Source organism: Littorina saxatilis, linkage group LG5, assembly GCF_037325665.1.
Source record: "Littorina saxatilis isolate snail1 linkage group LG5, US_GU_Lsax_2.0, whole genome shotgun sequence".
Lineage (NCBI taxonomy): Eukaryota > Metazoa > Mollusca > Gastropoda > Littorinimorpha > Littorinidae > Littorina > Littorina saxatilis.
In genome coordinates this window covers 36,677,617-36,694,569 of record NC_090249.1, presented here as the reverse complement: position 1 = coordinate 36,694,569, position 16,953 = coordinate 36,677,617, and the positions used below count along the sequence as shown (strand labels likewise).

Genomic DNA, 16,953 nt, shown 5'->3' with positions numbered 1-16,953 from the left:
TGAGAAGATTGCGGTGTATTTCAGTATCAAAATAAAATTCAATTTGCAAATCTCTTTGTCTCCTTGATTTGAGAGTTGGAAGATTTAGTGCTTTCAATCTGTTTACATGTATGACATCATATATATATATATGACTGTATCTTTAAGAATGGTATTGTCACCAACACATTTGTTTAGTCATTTTTAATGTATATCATGCTGTAATATATTAATGTATTTCCACTTAACTGTTTTGAGATAAATTATTGAATTAAGCTCTCTCTCTCTCTCTCTCTCTCTCTCTCTCTCTCTCTCTCTCTCTCTCTCTCTCTCTCTCTCTCTCTCTCTCTCTCTCTCTCTCTCTCTCTCTCTCCACTATATGTATTGTCATCTTTGTAACAAGGCATTGCAATTTTTTTTTTAGGCCCCAGCATATCATCTTATCTTCGAGGCTCTTCTGATGGTGCTGATTGCAAAGTTGTTCTTTTCAAAAAGCTACAAACCAGAAAAGATACGGCTAAGTGAGAAGGTATGATCAGGAAGTTTTGGCGTAAAACATTTGTTACGAGTTTCTGGTTCCCCAAGCAACCGTATTTTGTCCTCCCAACCCTAGAACTGTGTACAGTATGTTCCATGTAGAAACATATCATCTTAGTACTAAAACAAACAGCAACAACAAGAACAAACAAACAAAACTGACCTGCGTACCAAATTTTCTGTTGGTCCTAATGTCAGTTGTCACAGAACCAAACAATAAATTATCAGTGTTAGACTTAGAATGGGATTGGGAATGGTAGTTTTGTGAGAATATTTTTATAGAATAGTATTTGCCACCTTTACTTTGTAAATCACATCTCTTAGTCTTAGTCATAGACTCATTCTCATATACATGGAGGCCACAATTCCAAGAATTGACTTGTGCGCAGAATTTCAACTTCAGACATCTCTTCAGCCTCACAAAAAATGAAATGTCAACAAATCTGCATGTTACCCTTTGTCCTTCCAATACCATTAATTTGAACTTGTTTTTTAGCCTTACTTTTCAAACTTGATTTCTGTCTAGTGACGAGGCTTCCAGGAGGTCATTGTAAGAATAAGAAATTATTAAACTAGATCATTGAAGATTGAGTCCCTTAAGCGATAGAGGGTTACAGACAAGGGAGTGTGTGTTTTAAGGTGGAGGGGGGGGGGGGGTGATGTGGTAGGGGTTACATTCAAGTGAGATAGGGGATTGGGAGAGGCAACTTTGGCAAAAACTAACAATTTACTTAGTCTGGATTTAACCAATTGTAAAATGAATGACACTGGACACAGGAGAAAGAAGTGTTGGTGAAGGAATGGAAACCAGAACCTCTGGCGCCAGATGTTCCTGATGACCACCCTGCGCTGCAGGCCATGGAGAAATACTGCGTTGATGGGTCAGTGGCTGTTTTTATTTGACACAAACCTCCAAAGACAGATTACAGCTGCCTTAATGGCATGGTAAAGAGAGGGTCACACACATAGTAATCTGCTGTTCACAAATTTGAGTTTTAACGGAATTTATTGCTTGTAAATGCAGAAGAAGAAGAATTGCACAAAGTGATGGATGATTCCTTTAATTATATATAATTTAAATTGTGGTTAATCAGAAGAGGTAAGTTGACCAGGGAAAAGTCAGTGCTGACTTGCGCTGTTACACACAACTACAAGCCAGCAACAACAACAGCAAAAAGGCACAGAGACATTGCCCTCAAAGTGACAAAAAACTAATAGTCAAATGAACACACACGAACACTTGTGCGCTCACCCATGCACTGTCTTCTACACACATATATAGGTCATTCCATAAAGCTGTGTACCAAAAGTGTGACATGCATCGTGAAAATTGAAAGTGTCTGAATAGGTTGTTTTTATGGTTTATGTGACAGATATAGACATATATATGCCACGGTGCCATGCTAATCAAAAGATAAGTTTATGCTTTTTTGGATACGAGGGACGGTCGGAAAGGTGTGTAACATCACACATGTTTAACGTTACATGTTGTCCAAACACACGAGACAGATAACAAAAAGCCACAGTATAATAGTAATAAGCTTTATTTGCTTCCCATTCTGATTTTCTTCGATTTATCGTTTTCCGAAAGAAAAAACCTAGCCGATCGAGTGTGTTCAAATTTTGATGAAAACTCAACGTTTTTTGTACCTTAACTCTTACAACTGGAACAGGACTAGACTACAAAAAATAGCCTAAGACTTGACAAAGAGACAGATAACAAAAAGCGAAGAGTCGCGAAAGGTTGCCTACGTAACATTCGTCCCTCGTTGGTAACGACTTATAAAACGCTCCACGCCTGCTGCGTTCAAAAAGTCATTGGAACTTTTTTTTCATGGAAAAACCTTTCAGCGATGTTGAAGAAAATTACATGCAAAAGAAACACCAAGTTTGATGCGCTGCTAAGTGACAAATGTCATTTTTAATGATCCAGCGTAACCAGAAAAAGTATAAACAAAGCTTAGTGGCGACACGCGAAAGGCAAAATCACATTCAAATCGGATCGAATTGACACGGCGCACATTTTTACACGTTCACTACACATCAGTAGTGCCTGATAATACACTGAGTCGCATATTCGTGCGTGCAGAAGTTATAGAAATGTTCACGTAGTTCGCTGTTGGTTTTATAAACGAAATGTTGCGTGGGAAACCGTTATTTTTTAACAATCCAAATGCACACTGTAAACATGAGTAGGGGAAAACAGCTAAATGCATACGTAACACTAGCACAAAACACAACGAAGATGTATATCGGGGGGTTCATGGTCGCATTTCATTGGCAGCCACACGGATACTTAAAAACAAAATGTAAGCATGTCACAATAAAAACGCCATTTTTGACGTCATTTTCTGTGTTTGCTTTTATACAAAACACTAACCAACCTAACGATCTTCTTGATTTTATTATCGATATCTCTTTGGTCAATTTGCAGTCTGTTGATATCCTTATAGCATTCGAGAAGCAAGAGAAACATTCCTAAATCTAACTCTAAAGTCATTACCCTCTCGTGGTACACAGCTTTGTAGAACGACCCATATATATATACACAAATGTTTCATCCTCATTTACTGTTGCAATTGAATATTGTACTTGCAGGGCTGTTGGCAAGACAGTCAACATAAATGGCAAGGACTGCATTAACATGGCTACTCTCGACTTCCTTGGCTTCATTGGTAACAAGGAGATTGAGGTATGAAATGAGACTTTGCAGACTAGCACTTCTAAATCTTCTTCTTTAGAAGATTATAACGCAATCTTTTCTTTTCTTTCTCATAGAATCAGTTGACAGTTGAACTCACTGTAGCTACTAAAACTTAGTTCAGGAGGCGTAAAGTACAAAAGTTCATTGGTTAAAAGATTGCAGGAGAAAAAATTCTATTGTGCAAAAATATACACTGGTTCTATTATTCAGCACACACATACAGTCATGCACCATTTTCTGTGGACATTCTTATCAATCCCAAAAACAAGTTGCACAGAAGTACCTGATTTTTGTGTGTGCTGTAAACAGCTTTAAAAGATTGATTTGCTTAACACATAATTCTGACATGGCAAGAATGAAAGGAAGATAAAGGAACATCATGGATTGATCCTCAGATGACTTGAGTCTTATGTGTATTGTGCGTGTTTTGCTCGCTATCTTTTTTTCAACTTTTTCTTTTCATTGTAATCTTTTCAGGAGGAAGCAATAAAGGCCTTGAATAAATATGGCGTGGGGTCATGTGGTCCTCGTGGATTTTACGGCACCATGGGTGAGATTCCTCGCACTCCTCTCTTCTGTTTTCCTGTGTCGGTGAACTGTGAATGGATTGTAGTTGTACAACTGTATAGGTAGACCCTGTCTGTTCAAAGTGGTTAGAAAAGCTGAGGTGATTGAGTAATTTAATTGTATAAGAGACTATCAAGCAATGCTCATTTGTAAAATCAAAGTCAGTTAGAACTCAGTTTTGTGTGCATTGGACAATACATGTAGTTTGTGGTTCCAGTACGGTGGAACCCCCAAATGTAAGACCTCCTCCCTTTTAAGACCTTGCTTTTTCAGATTTTCTCTTCATAACCTCTGTAAATTTACCCCCATTTTAAGACCGCCTCCTTTTTAAAACCTGAATTTCTCATATTTCTTTTAGGTCTTAAAAGAAGGGTTCCGTTGTATCTTGCTTTTCTTTTTAACTCACTTTTGGAAGCTAAGCATGAGGTTTAATGGGAAAGGACTAGATGAAACTACATGTCACTTCTTCTAACTTCTGTGTGGCGTATTGGCTGTAAGCGTGTCTAAAAATTGCAGATGCAGCTAATACACTGTGTCACTTGTCGGCCACAATTTAATTTCTTGTTTTGAGGTTATAAAGTATTATTGTTTTGTATTGTGGGCAGTAGAATATAGTCGTTTAATTGCTTCCTGTGTCATCAGATGTTCACCTTGACCTTGAAGATCGGCTGGCTCAGTTCATGCAGACGGAGGAGGCCATTTTGTATTCCTATGGCTTTGTTACAATTGCCAGTGCCATCCCCGCTTACTCCAAAAGAGGAGACATCCTCTTTGCGTAAGTTCTGGTTTACCACAGTGAAACATCTTTTAAGACCCAAACAATGTCTGCTTGGATTATGTATTTTAGAGAAAGAAACATTAAAATGCATGTTTAACTAATAGACTTTTTGGAGAGAAATTCATGGAAATCAAAGTAACTCTTGTAACAGAGTCGTGTATAATGTGACAGCAACCACACAAAAACAACAACCTGTATACCGTATTGGCATTATTGAACGAGGACCGCGCCTGGTGTGTTAATATCAAGACTTTTTTTGATCACCCAGGTCAACTTATGTGCAGACCTGCTAGTGCCTTATCCCCCTTCGTGTGTGCACGCAAGCACACGACCAAGTGCGCAGGGAAAAGATCCTGTTATCCATGTCAGAGTTTGGTGGGTAATAGAAACACAAAAATACCCTGTATGCTTCCCCTGAAAGCGTCATATGGCTGCCTAAATGACCGGGGTAAAAAACCCACTCATGCAGAAAACACGAGTGTAGGTGGGAGTTTTTTTCTTCTTCTTCTGCGTTCGTGGGCTGATACTCCCACGTACACGTGTTTTTTGCACGAGTGGAATTTTACGTGTATGGCCGTTTTTACCCCGCCATTTAGGCAGCCATACGCCGCTTTCGGAGGAAGCATGCTGGGTATTTTCGTGTTTCTATAACCCACCGAACTCTGACATGGATTACAAGATCTTTTTTGTGCGCACTTGGTCTTGTGCTAGCGTGTACACACGGGGGTGTTCGGACACCGAGGAGAGTCTGCACACAAAGTTGACTCTGAGAAATAAATCTCTCGCCGAACGTGGGGACGAACTCACGCTGACAGCGGCCAACTGGATAGAAATCCAGCGCGCTACCGACTAAGCTACATCCCCTTCCAGGTGGGAGTTTAAGCCCATGAACGCAGAAGAAGAAGAATGGCTGAAAGACCTGAAGATGGTGTCGACTAATTGTGTGCAGAAGAAGAAGAATGACTGAAAGACCTGTAGATGATGTCGACTAATTGTGTGCAGAAGAAGAAGAATGACTGAAAGACCTGTAGATGATGTCGACTAATCGTGTGCAGAAGAAGAAGAATGACTGAAAGACCTGTAGATGATGTCGACTAATTGTGTGCAGAAGAAGAAGAATGACTGATAGACCTGTAGATGATGTCGACTAATTGTGTGCAGAAGAAGAAGAATGACTGATAGACCTGTAGATGATGTCGACTAATTGTGTGCAGGGATGAAGGCATTGGCTTTGCAGCACAGAAGGGATGCGTGGCGTCACGCAGCACGGTGAAGTGGTTCCGACACAACGACATGGAGCATCTGGAAGAACTGCTCAAGGAGCAGGAGGTGGAGGACAAGAAAGTAAGACTTTAAGTTTTTGTTTTTGTACACATGTACAGCTTATTTTTGTGCTTAAATATCTTTATTTTAAGGCGGTCCTTATCATTGAGCCCGAGGTTGGCTTTGTGAAGACTTCGCAAATTCGTTTTACCAAAAACTCAATGCTAAAGCTTCGTGCGGCCAGCTTCGTGAAGTATACTTCGCGTAGTGGACTTCACCCAGTTAAAGTCATATGGTTATAGTGCTGTGTGTTAGGGAGGGGTGGGGCCTTGCTTTGTATGTAACTCGATTATTGCATTTGCAGTGTCATGGAAAACCTTGTTATGGGAATTTGTTTACTTTGCAAGACTAAATATTTGTTGCGTTTTCATTTGTTTAACCATTATACGTATCTTAGGCGTGTTTTATTATGTGCTTGATGCATTTTTGTGTGTGTTATCATTTGATTGTTTTCATTCTGAAAACAACTGTTTTGAGATTATTGTAAATGACAGGCATGAGCGATAACATAGAAGATAGCAATTCCTACTTCTGAGTTTATACAGTGGAACCCCCCTTTGCAATTCCTATTTCTGAGTTTATACAGTGGAACCCCCCTTTTAAGACTTCCAAAAATCTGAGAAAATCATGTCTTAAAAAAGAGGGAGTCTTAAAATGGCGGTAAATTTACAGAGATAATGAACAAAAAAGTCTGAGAAAACAGGATCCTTATTATATGAAGTCTTATATCGCGCGCGTATCTCCAGACTCAGACTCAAGGCGCAGGGATCTATTTATGCCGTGTGAGATGGAATTTTTTACACAATACATCACGCATTCACATCGACCAGCAGATCGCAGCGATTTCGGCGCATATCCTACTTTTCACGGCCTATTATTTCAAGTCACATGGGTATTTTGGTGGACATTTTTGTATCTATGCCTAGTCAATTTTGCCAGGAAAGACCCTTTTGTCAATCGTGGGATCTTTAACGTGCACACCCCAATGTAGTGTACAACGAAGGGACCTTGGTTTATCGTCTCATTCGAAAGACTAGCACTCGAACCCACCACCTAGGTTAGGAAAGGGGGGAGAAAATTGCTAACGCCCTGACCCAGGGTCGAACTCGCAACCTCTCGCTTCCGAGCGCAAGTGCGTTATCACTCGGCCACCCAGTCCACATCCTAAAAGGGAGAAAGTCTTAAAAGGGGGGTTCCACTGTATTCAGTTTGAATCATCATGTGATCATGTTTTGCTCAAATTTCAGAACCCCAAGAAAGCCAAAGTCACTCGGAAGTTCTTTGTGATTGAAGGCATCTATGCCAACTACGGCGACATCTGCCCCCTGCCTGCAATCGTGAGTAAACTTTGTGAACACACGGACACACACATGCATGCAGGAACGAGTGCACGTCCATAGTCCTTCTTCTATTCACAATTCGGCTCACCGTTAAAGATTTGGTCAGGCGTTTGTTTACATGGGATGAGACCATCTATACTCATGGAACACTAGAATTCATTTTTCATTTTTGCATTTCATTATATTTAGTCAAGTTTTGACTAAATATTTTAACATCGAGGGGGAATCGAAACGAGGGTCGTGGTGTATGTGCGTGTGTGTGTGCGTGTGTGTGTCTGTGTGTGTGTGTAGAGCGATTCAGACTAAACTACTGGACCGATCTTTATGAAATTTGACATGAGAGTTCCTGGGTATGAAATCCCCATACGTTTTTTTCATTTTTTTGATAAATGTCTTTGATGACGTCATATCCGGCTTTTCGTGAAAGTTGAGGCGGCACTGTCACGCCCTCATTTTTCAACCAAATTGGTTGAAATTTTGGTCAAGTAATCTTCGACGAAGCCCGGGGTTCGGTATTGCATTTCAGCTTGGTGGCTTAAAAATTAATTAATGACTTTGGTCATTAAAAATCTGAAAATTGTAAAAAAAAATAAAAATTTATAAAACGATCCAAATTTACGTTTATCTTATTCTCCATCATTTGCTGATTCCAAAAACATATAAATATGTTATATTCGGATTAAAAACAAGCTCTGAAAATTAAATATATAAAAATTATTATCAAAATTAAATTGTCCAAATCAATTTAAAAACACGTTCATCTTATTCCTTGTCGGTTCCTGATTCCAAAAACATATAGATATGATATGTTTGGAATAAAAACACGCTCAGAAAGTTAAAACAAAGAGAGGTACAGAAAAGCGTGCTATCCTTCTTAGCGCAACTACTACCCCGCTCTTCTTGTCAATTTCACTGCCTTTGCCATGAGCGGTGGACTGACGATGCTACGAGTATACGGTCTTACCGAAAAATGGCATTGCGTTCAGTTTCATTCTGTGAGTTCGACAGCTACTTGACTAAATATTGTATTTTCGCCTTACGCGACTTGTTTTTCATTTCCATTACTTTATTGTCCCATCGCTGGGAAATTCGGGTCGCTTCCTCCCAGTGGAAAGCTAGCAGCAACGGAGTCGCGCTACCCAGGTGTCTGCGTGTTTAGGTGTATTCAGCCACCTGCACTTATGGCAGAATGACCAAGGTCTTTTACGTGCCATTGTGATGACACGGGGGTGGGACATGGCTTCCGTCTCTGGGTCTGCACATAAAGTTGACCCGTGTCCGTCCCGGCCCGAATTCGAACCTGCGACCTTCCGATCACAAGTCCAGTGCTCTACCAACTGAGCTACCGGGCCCACACTAGAATTCAACAGCCTGTGTGCTTTTTGTGCAGAGTGGGAATTTCCTGATGAATTAATTTCTTAACTGACACTTGTGTCACTTGATATGCAAAATTAATTCATAAAAATGTTCATTCTGTACAGAAAGTAGACAGGATGTTTGTTTGTTTGTTCGTTCATGGGCTGAAACTCCCACGGCTTTTACGTGTATGACCGTTTTTACCCCGCCATTTGGGCAGCCTTATTCCCCCCTCTGCTTCTTTACCTCTGTAAACTTGTAGAGCTAGTTATTTTTCGATAATGACCCAGCAACCAAACAAATAACGAGCCAGCAACAGCCTGAATCCTCGATAGTGCAATGGGTTGAGAAGCTGTTCTGTTTCGGTACTACTTTTGCGACTGAAAAGTTCCGAACGCTCTGTACGTACGAAGTATACATCTCTGGAGCAAACAATACAAACATACCGCATTTAAATTAACAACTACAGGCCTGAACACATGAATCTCCATATAAAATCCATGAGTTCGGTTGTTTTCTGAATCTAGATCTGCCGTGCAAAAACCGTTCATCACAAGCAAATTCCCAAGGCAGGTAACTCATACTCTGGCGACAAGAGTAGTTCCCCTTCTTTTAACGCAGTTTCTTCGACAACACTGACTGCAATCCGACGGTCAGTTTTCAACAATATTTCATTTTATAAACAGATCACACGCAACCAAATGCACACATCTCATCAATTTAAACAACATAAAGCGGTTTCATACACTATTTTCCCCAGAAAACTGAACTTCATACAGTAATTAACGTTGGAACACGGGTGCAAAAGTTCGTCTGCTAGTCCCATTTGACGAAAGAACATTTACTAAGCGATACTAAAACATAAACAGAACACACAATATCTGCCTTTACCGCCACAGCAGAATAACAGCATATCTGGCCCAAAGTCAGAATAGGTGTCCATTTTTGTGACATACAAAATCAATTTTAAAAATGAACATTTTCTTTGTTTTGAAAATAGAGATGTATTTTAGAGCATAAATACGCTAGGAACAGCTATGATTTAAGAAAACTCATGTTTGATCACTTCACAGATTCAGGTTTAAAAGTTTGCAGGAGTTCATAACTTCACACCATCACAAAATTTAGACTTGTTAAATCATTGTTGCTACATGTATTGGGTCTGTTTTAGACATCTGAGCAAATTGCTACAGCAAATTACTTTGCATTTCAAGCAAGTTAAACTTGTTTTGGCCATGCATGATGCAGATGTGAACTCCATTAATGGGAAGTTCATAACTTCACATAATTTACTTTTATTGGTATAATAAATTTAATTTATACAGGCAGGAAACAATTTGTTTTGTTTTTTAATCTGAAAAAGGTGAGCTGGAACATGAAGGTAATTTTTGAATATGAAGTGTGGAGAAGATTTTTTGGTTATCTGTATTATTTATAGAAATTAATATTGTCACAATTTTTTCACAGCAAATATTGGCATAAGTTATCATTAAATCTACAATTTTGCTGTTTTTGTGCAAAATGTGCTTGAAAAGTACCATCAAAAGAATTTCAATACACCAAAATGTTTGTCTGACTCAAAGAGTTGGCAGAAACTGAAACTATTTTTAGAATGTCCTAGGAGTTCATAACTTCACACCGTGACATCACAAACTATGGCTAATTCAAACCAAAGTAAGAAAGTGCATATGTCATCTTATTTTCTCTCCAGCTACTCTTTGTAATCAACATACAACTAAGTAATAAAAGTAAAACATTTGTGAAAACAAACGATAACAAAAATCATAAAATGTGAGCGTGCGCATAACTTCACAAGAATTTTTGTTATGTTGGTCTCTAGTACAGTTACTGTATAATATATTTGCAAAACAATGACAAACTGAGAACACAGAGTTATAGTATAGGCTAAAGCTGCACTTATATTACAAAATCAGATTTTAATTGCCAAAATAAAACAAATTGTTTGAAACTTGTGAAAGTTCATAACTTCACATCAATCACACATTTATACTAAAATAACTAACTAAAGTCTCTTGCAAATAATTCTAAACAACTTAATGATTTACTTAACCAAACTCAGTCATGAAAACTGTTACCGAAATCATTATTTAATATCATATTCTTACTCCGAATCACATTAGCATTGAGTCACCTGAGATGCTTATCACTGAAAAACGCTTACCCGGCTAAAGAATTTAAAGGGAAGCAACCCCATCACCAAAACGAAAGTGAAAGTAGCTTTGGTAATGGGCCAGTACACCGGGAGTTACCTCCCATACGGGTGTATGCCACGTCACTTCCTCTAGGAACACGTGCCTATTATCATACGTCTTTTTCACCTCGGAGAGGACGGTTCACTTTTTGACGCTCTGTGGCTGACCTTGTGTGTTTGAGTGACACCCGCCGGCCACGTTACCCAGCTTGTCTGCTCGCCTTGCCTACAGTTTGGTGAGCTCGTTCCCGTTTGTTGTTGGTTGTTTGCGCTGTTTCGTTACTGTACGTTGTCCGTTTTTTTACGGACTTGTGTGTCAGTGACTTGCGTGTTTCGCCATTTTGTTGTGTGAGTTAGTTAGCTAACTCGTGTGACTTTGCTAGTAGCTCTGCGTGCCCTCTTTCTGTTTGGGCAAGTGTAGCTTTAGTATTTTGTTGACGCGTAAGCGTGTGTGTTTACTGTGTTTTCAGTCGTTTTGACTTACGTTTCAGTAAATCTTTTTACTTTGCCACGTGTTGTTGACGTTTGTGTCAGTGTCTTGCGTGTCGCCATTTTGTTGTGTGAGTTAGTTTTCTAGCTCGTGTGACTTTGTTTGTAGCTCTCCGTGCCTCTGCTTGTGGGGCAAGTTTAGCTATAGTATTTTGTTAACGCATTAGTGCGTGTGTTTACTGAATTTTCCAGTCGTTTAGACTTATGTTTCAGTAAATTTTTTTTTTCGCGTTGCCACGTGTTGTTGTCAACATGTCTGATTCAGACAAGCGCCGTGGCAAGTCGGACCCCAAGGGGAAAATTAAGGCTAAGTCTTCCTCTTCCAAAGCAACGTTACTTGTTACAGACCAAGAGCGTAACACTTTGTTGGCTGTACCAATTTCGGCGCCTAGCGCTGTTACTACTTCTGCTTCTTTTGCGGCGCCTAGCGCTACTGTTACTTCTGCACCTGTCTCTACATCGGAGACTTCGTCTTCTTTGTTAGCACCTGAACAAGGTGCGTTGGTTTCCTCTCTGTTAAAGTCACTGGTTCCAGAAATCCGCAGCTTGGTGCAGGCAGAATTTCTGCGTTCCGTCGCCATCAGTTCGGCGTTTCCGGCATCTGGCAGTGACGTCCGGGCATTGGCTTCCGTGTCTTTGTCCTCCACTTCCGGCTTGGAGCAGCGTCCTCCCTCTTCAGCGTCGGTTGGTAAGCAGAGCTGGTCCGATAGCCCTCGTGAGGCGCCTGGACGTTCTCCTTCGGGGGACAGCTCTTTCGCATCGGGTCACGACCGATACCTTGCTGATCTTTCATTTCCGGCGATAACCTACGAGGCCCCGGACTTGTTCGAACAGCGGCGGCAGTCGGTTTCGACTGCCGCATTTCCGGCACTTGCCGGAAGTGATGATCCGTCCGCTCCGGCACGCTACGGCGGTCGCGGCAGGATGGAGTATTCACTGACTTCCGGTCCTTCCGGATCGCGAAGTCAACCAGTGCAGTCTTCACTTCCGCATTTTGCGGTTCCGTTGACTACACTTCCGGTTTCGGCCGGAAACGCTTCTTCCTCTTCTGGTGGTTCCTTCCGGATACCAGATAGTGGATTACAGCGTGCGCCTTCCGGCTTTCAAGCGCCTAGGCTTGAGCAGGCATCACTCCACTCAGTCGGGGGAGTGACGTCAGCTCATCCAGCTCCGGTTTTTGCGGATGGTCGTCCTGCTTACCCTTTACCTTCACAGGGTTTTGGGCGGCAGGATGACGTTAGTGCTCAGGCTTTTCCGGTTTCCGGTTTGCCAGGGCATGCTTCTGCTTCCGGAACTGGTGACTTCGGTCATGGTTCCACGTGTGACTATTCTGATGCTCCATCAGTGGTCAGCGAGGAGTCGCGGGGCGTGTTTCCGTCGAAGCTCAAGTCTGTTCTTGACGTCGCGGCGGAAGTAACGTCTCGTTATTTTCCTGAAGGGGTGGTGGCTGCGGACTCTTCCGCATCATTCGTTCCTTCTGCCATGGCGGACTTCCGGCCGGCACAGGAGGATGTTTCTTCCTTCCGGTTCGCCGAGTCTCCGTCAGTGGCTTACCAACTTTCGCATTCACTGGTTCGTCCAGCACATGCGGGGAGTGGTATTCGGCCAGTGCCTGTTCCGTTACTGCTTCCTTTTGGTCCAGTTCCGGAATCAGCTCAGCAGTGGGTGGCTTCAGCTGCCCAAGCCTCTTCCTTCGTGCCTACGGCCAATAGGAAGCTTGGCATGCCCAATCAGAGCCAGAATTGGCTGGCGTCTTTTGCACTCCCTAGGGCTACCCTTCCGGTTTCCCGGGAATTGCTGCCTCTTCTGACTAAACCGATCAAGCGTGATTCGGTTTTGCCGGTTTCCGAGGCTTCCCTCCTCTCTGCTGAGGAGGTTGGACGTCGGCAGATCGAACTGTCCTCCATTGCGGAGACTCTCGTTCGGGCTCTGTCTCGGGCATTGACCGATTCGCTAGTTCCTTTCACTCTCAGTGAAGAACAGAATGCGGACGATGTCTCGGCGCTTTTGACCGCATTGGCCAAGGTCAATGAGGAACAATTGCGTCTTTCCTCCCTGCAGTACACCCAAGCGGTACTCTGCAGGAGGGATCTCTTCCTCTCGCAGTCCCAATTCACGGAGCTGGCTACTAGGGAGACCTTGAGAGTCTCCCCGGTCTCAGAGGAGTCTCTCTTCTGTCCGCTGGCACTGGATGCCAGACAGAAGGAGATTCAGTCAAACAAGGACAGTCAGTTCCTTGACTACACTCTGAAGGGGGTGAAACAGTCTCAGCCTTCTAAACAGAAGCAGGCTCAGACATCGTCTAACCCCAAGCCAGCTCAGAAGCGGCAGGCTTCGCCGGCCGCTCGTGGTGGGAAGAAGAGGACGGCATCGGGGAGGGGGCGTGGCGGCTCTGGAAGTAAGCCACACCCCCAATGAAGCGCTCCCGATCTCACCTCCCTCCCGCCCTCCACCTTGGTGATGGCGGGAGGCCCCTCCCGGGCACTTTCTCGTTGGATGTCGGTAGTAGACAGCCAATGGATTGTGGGAGTGGTGAGTTCGGGCTTCCGTCTACTCTGGCGGGAGGAAAAGGCGCCTCTTACCCGAGTGCCTCCGCGGTTCAAGCCCCCCTTCTCGCAGGAAGCACGTTCCGTCTTGCAGTCGGAAATTGCCTCCCTGGAGCAGAAGGGCGCGGTGGAGAGAGTTCGGGTCCACAGCTCCCTGGGATTTTACGGGCGTCTGGTCGCTGTTCCCAAAGCATCAGGAGGATGGCGTCCCGTGTTGGATTTATCTCTCCTCAATACTTTCTTGAGGGAGATAAAATTCAAGATGGAGACGCCAGCCTCTGTCCGAGACTCTCTCCGCCCAGGAGACTGGGTGACCTCGATCGATCTCACGGACGCATACTTTCACATTCTTATGCATCCGACCGACCGGAAATGGCTTCGTTTCCGGTGGGGAGATCAGATCTACCAGTTTCGCGCACTCCCTTTCGGGCTGTCTCTCGCACCGTGGATTTTCACCATGGTGGTGAGACAGGTCTGTGCACTGGTGAGGTCCCAGGGTATCCGTCTGCGGGCTTATCTGGACGACTGGCTCATCATGAACCAGTCCCAGAGCGGCTGTTCGCAGGATACCCTGACGGTTCTTCGAGAATCCAACTGGTTGGGGTTCTCGATCAACCGGGTAAAGTCGGAGCTGACCCCGTCACAGACATTCACTTATCTGGGGATGTCTTTCGACACGGTCGCTTGGACTGTCCAGCCTTCTCAGAGAAGGGTGGACAAGCTCCAAGCTCAGATTCGCTCCACTTTACCTCTCCTGATGGCTTCCATCCGCTCGCTCGCCTCCATCTTGGGGCAGATAGAGTCTATGGCTCTTCTGGTTTCACTGGGCCGGGTCCACAAATGTCCGCTTCAGTTCGCGCTGAAGCCGTTTGTGGACTCTCCTCTGGTGGACTGGGACGCCCTCATCCCTTTGCAGGGATGGTTCCAGTCTGCGACCCTTCCGTGGTTGCACACGGAGTGGGTATGCAGAGGTGTTCCGATCGTCGTGCCCCTCCCCGACCTGGACCTCTTTACAGATGCGTCCAGGGAGGGTTGGGGGGCACATACAGATCTTCAGACTCCTCCCTTTCCGTTACTCAGCCGAGTAATCCGGAAAGCGGAGATGGAGGAGCCGGCCCTTCTTCTTCTGGTCGCTCCTCTGTGGCCGTCGCAGGTCTGGTTTCCAGATCTTCTTCGGCTTGCCCAAGGGCCCCCCATTCCTCTCGCACTCGTGCGAGGGGAACTAGTGCAGCCCCGAACAGGCATTCCACACGAGGAGCCCAGTCTTCTGAAGCTTCACGTGTGGAAGTTGTTCGGGACTCGCTGAAGCGCTCTGGGGCGTCGTCTTTGACTCTGGACTTGGTGGCTCGCTCGCATAGAGCGTCCACCTCTTCAGTTTATGCTTCCCACTGGAAGGCATGGACTGCCTGGTGTTCAGCTAGAGGGGTGAGTTCGGTGGCTCCGCGCTCTATTCAGGTCGCTAACCACCTCTCTTTCATGTCTTCACAGGGCGCCTCAGTCTCCTCGTTGAGGGTCCGGCGCTCCGCTATCTCGGCGACTCTTCAGCAGATTGGTCGTTCTGTTCGAGTCGGGGGCGTTATAGCTGCAGTCATTAAAGGGGCTGCTCTTAAGGAAGCTAAAGCTCGTTTGCCCGCTCCCAAGTGGGACTTGTTTTTAATCCTGGAATTCCTTCGTTCTGCGGATTTTGAGCCTTTAAGCGAGGCCAGTCTGTTCAATGTCACTCGCAAAGCGCTGTTTCTCCTTTTGTTGGCTACGGCCCGACGGGGTAGCGAGGTCCACGCCCTGTCGGGTCAGCCTGGAGATATCTCCTTTGAGCCGGACGGTTCCGCATCTTTGCGTTTCCGGCCTGATTTCCTGGCCAAGAATCAGTCTCCGGGGCAGGCCTCTCCGCTGGTTAGAGTTAAGGCTCTGACCAGCGCGTTGGCCCCGGGTGACCCCGATTCGGTCAATTGCCCTGTGAGGGCACTTCGTCTGTACTTAGCCCGGACTCAGCCGATTCGGTCTAGTTCTCAGAAGTTGTTGTTTATCTCTCTCCTTACTAGGCGCGAGAAAGATTTGTCGAAGGTAACGTTGGCCCGGTGGGTGTCCTCGCTCATCAAGCAGGCTTATGAGTGGAGGCGCACAAAGAGGGGGGGGGTTATGCCCTCCTTGCCACTTGACTCGGCCCGAGCCCATGAGACGAGGGCGTGGGCATCCTCTCTGGCAGTTCTGCGCTCCAGACGTCTAGAGGAGGTGCTGACAACTGCGTATTGGCGTTCCGAAGATGTTTTCATAAACTTTTATCTTCGGGACGTCACAGCTCTTCGACAGGATGGCTCCAGAGGCCTTCCAGCGCTCATAGCAGCAGGCCAGTTCCTGTCCAGAACTTGATGGTGAGTTTTGATTCATTTCTAGCCCACCGCCTTGTTGATGTTATCTGCTAATGTGATTCGGAGTAAGAATATGATATTAAATGGAAAATTTCCTAAATAAATTATCATTTAATTAATATACTTACCCGAATCACATACTGTATTCCCTCCCACCTGCCCCGCTTATGGTTTTAAGATTTTTTTTAAAGCCGTATGATAATAGGCACGTGTTCCTAGAGGAAGTGACGTGGCATACACCCGTATGGGAGGTAACTCCCGGTGTACTGGCCCATTACCAAAGCTACTTTCACTTTCGTTTTGGTGATGGGGTTGCTTCCCTTTAAATTCTTTAGCCGGGTAAGCGTTTTTCAGTGATAAGCATCTCAGGTGACTCAATGCTAATGTGATTCGGGTAAGTATATTAATTAAATGATAATTTATTTAGGAAATTTTCCATTTAGTTAGTGTTTATGTCAGCTGACTGTGTGTTCATAACTTCACATCATTTATTTAACTGAAAAGCTACGTACTAAAATCTGCTGGTAAATTAAAATACAAATGACATCAAACTGTAACAGCCTACTCTGGAGAAGAGCAGCACATCATTTGAGGTAGTGATTTAGTGTAGTAAATTAATTATTGTGTATAAATCATACTCATGGCATGTGTTCATAACTTCACACCGTGGGGCTGAGGGTCAGTTGATGTGAAGTTATGTACACCGTGCAGTCAACCCAGATTCATGCTGGAATTATCAAAATGTAATTTTGA

At 44.1% G+C, this 16,953-nt stretch overlaps 1 protein-coding gene across 1 annotated transcript in view; it reads left to right on the top strand.

The window, feature by feature from the left end:
* The window catches only part of LOC138967015 (serine palmitoyltransferase 1-like), a 45,703-nt gene that overhangs the window by 2,429 nt on the left and 26,321 nt on the right, over positions 1 to 16,953 (top strand). The window contains exons 2-8 of the mRNA XM_070339460.1: positions 404 to 508; positions 1,294 to 1,397; positions 3,115 to 3,208; positions 3,698 to 3,770; positions 4,430 to 4,562; positions 5,780 to 5,909; positions 7,136 to 7,225. Coding sequence (XP_070195561.1) covers positions 404 to 508; positions 1,294 to 1,397; positions 3,115 to 3,208; positions 3,698 to 3,770; positions 4,430 to 4,562; positions 5,780 to 5,909; positions 7,136 to 7,225 — 729 coding nt within the window. The remainder of the gene's footprint in view (positions 1 to 403; positions 509 to 1,293; positions 1,398 to 3,114; positions 3,209 to 3,697; positions 3,771 to 4,429; positions 4,563 to 5,779; positions 5,910 to 7,135; positions 7,226 to 16,953) is intronic.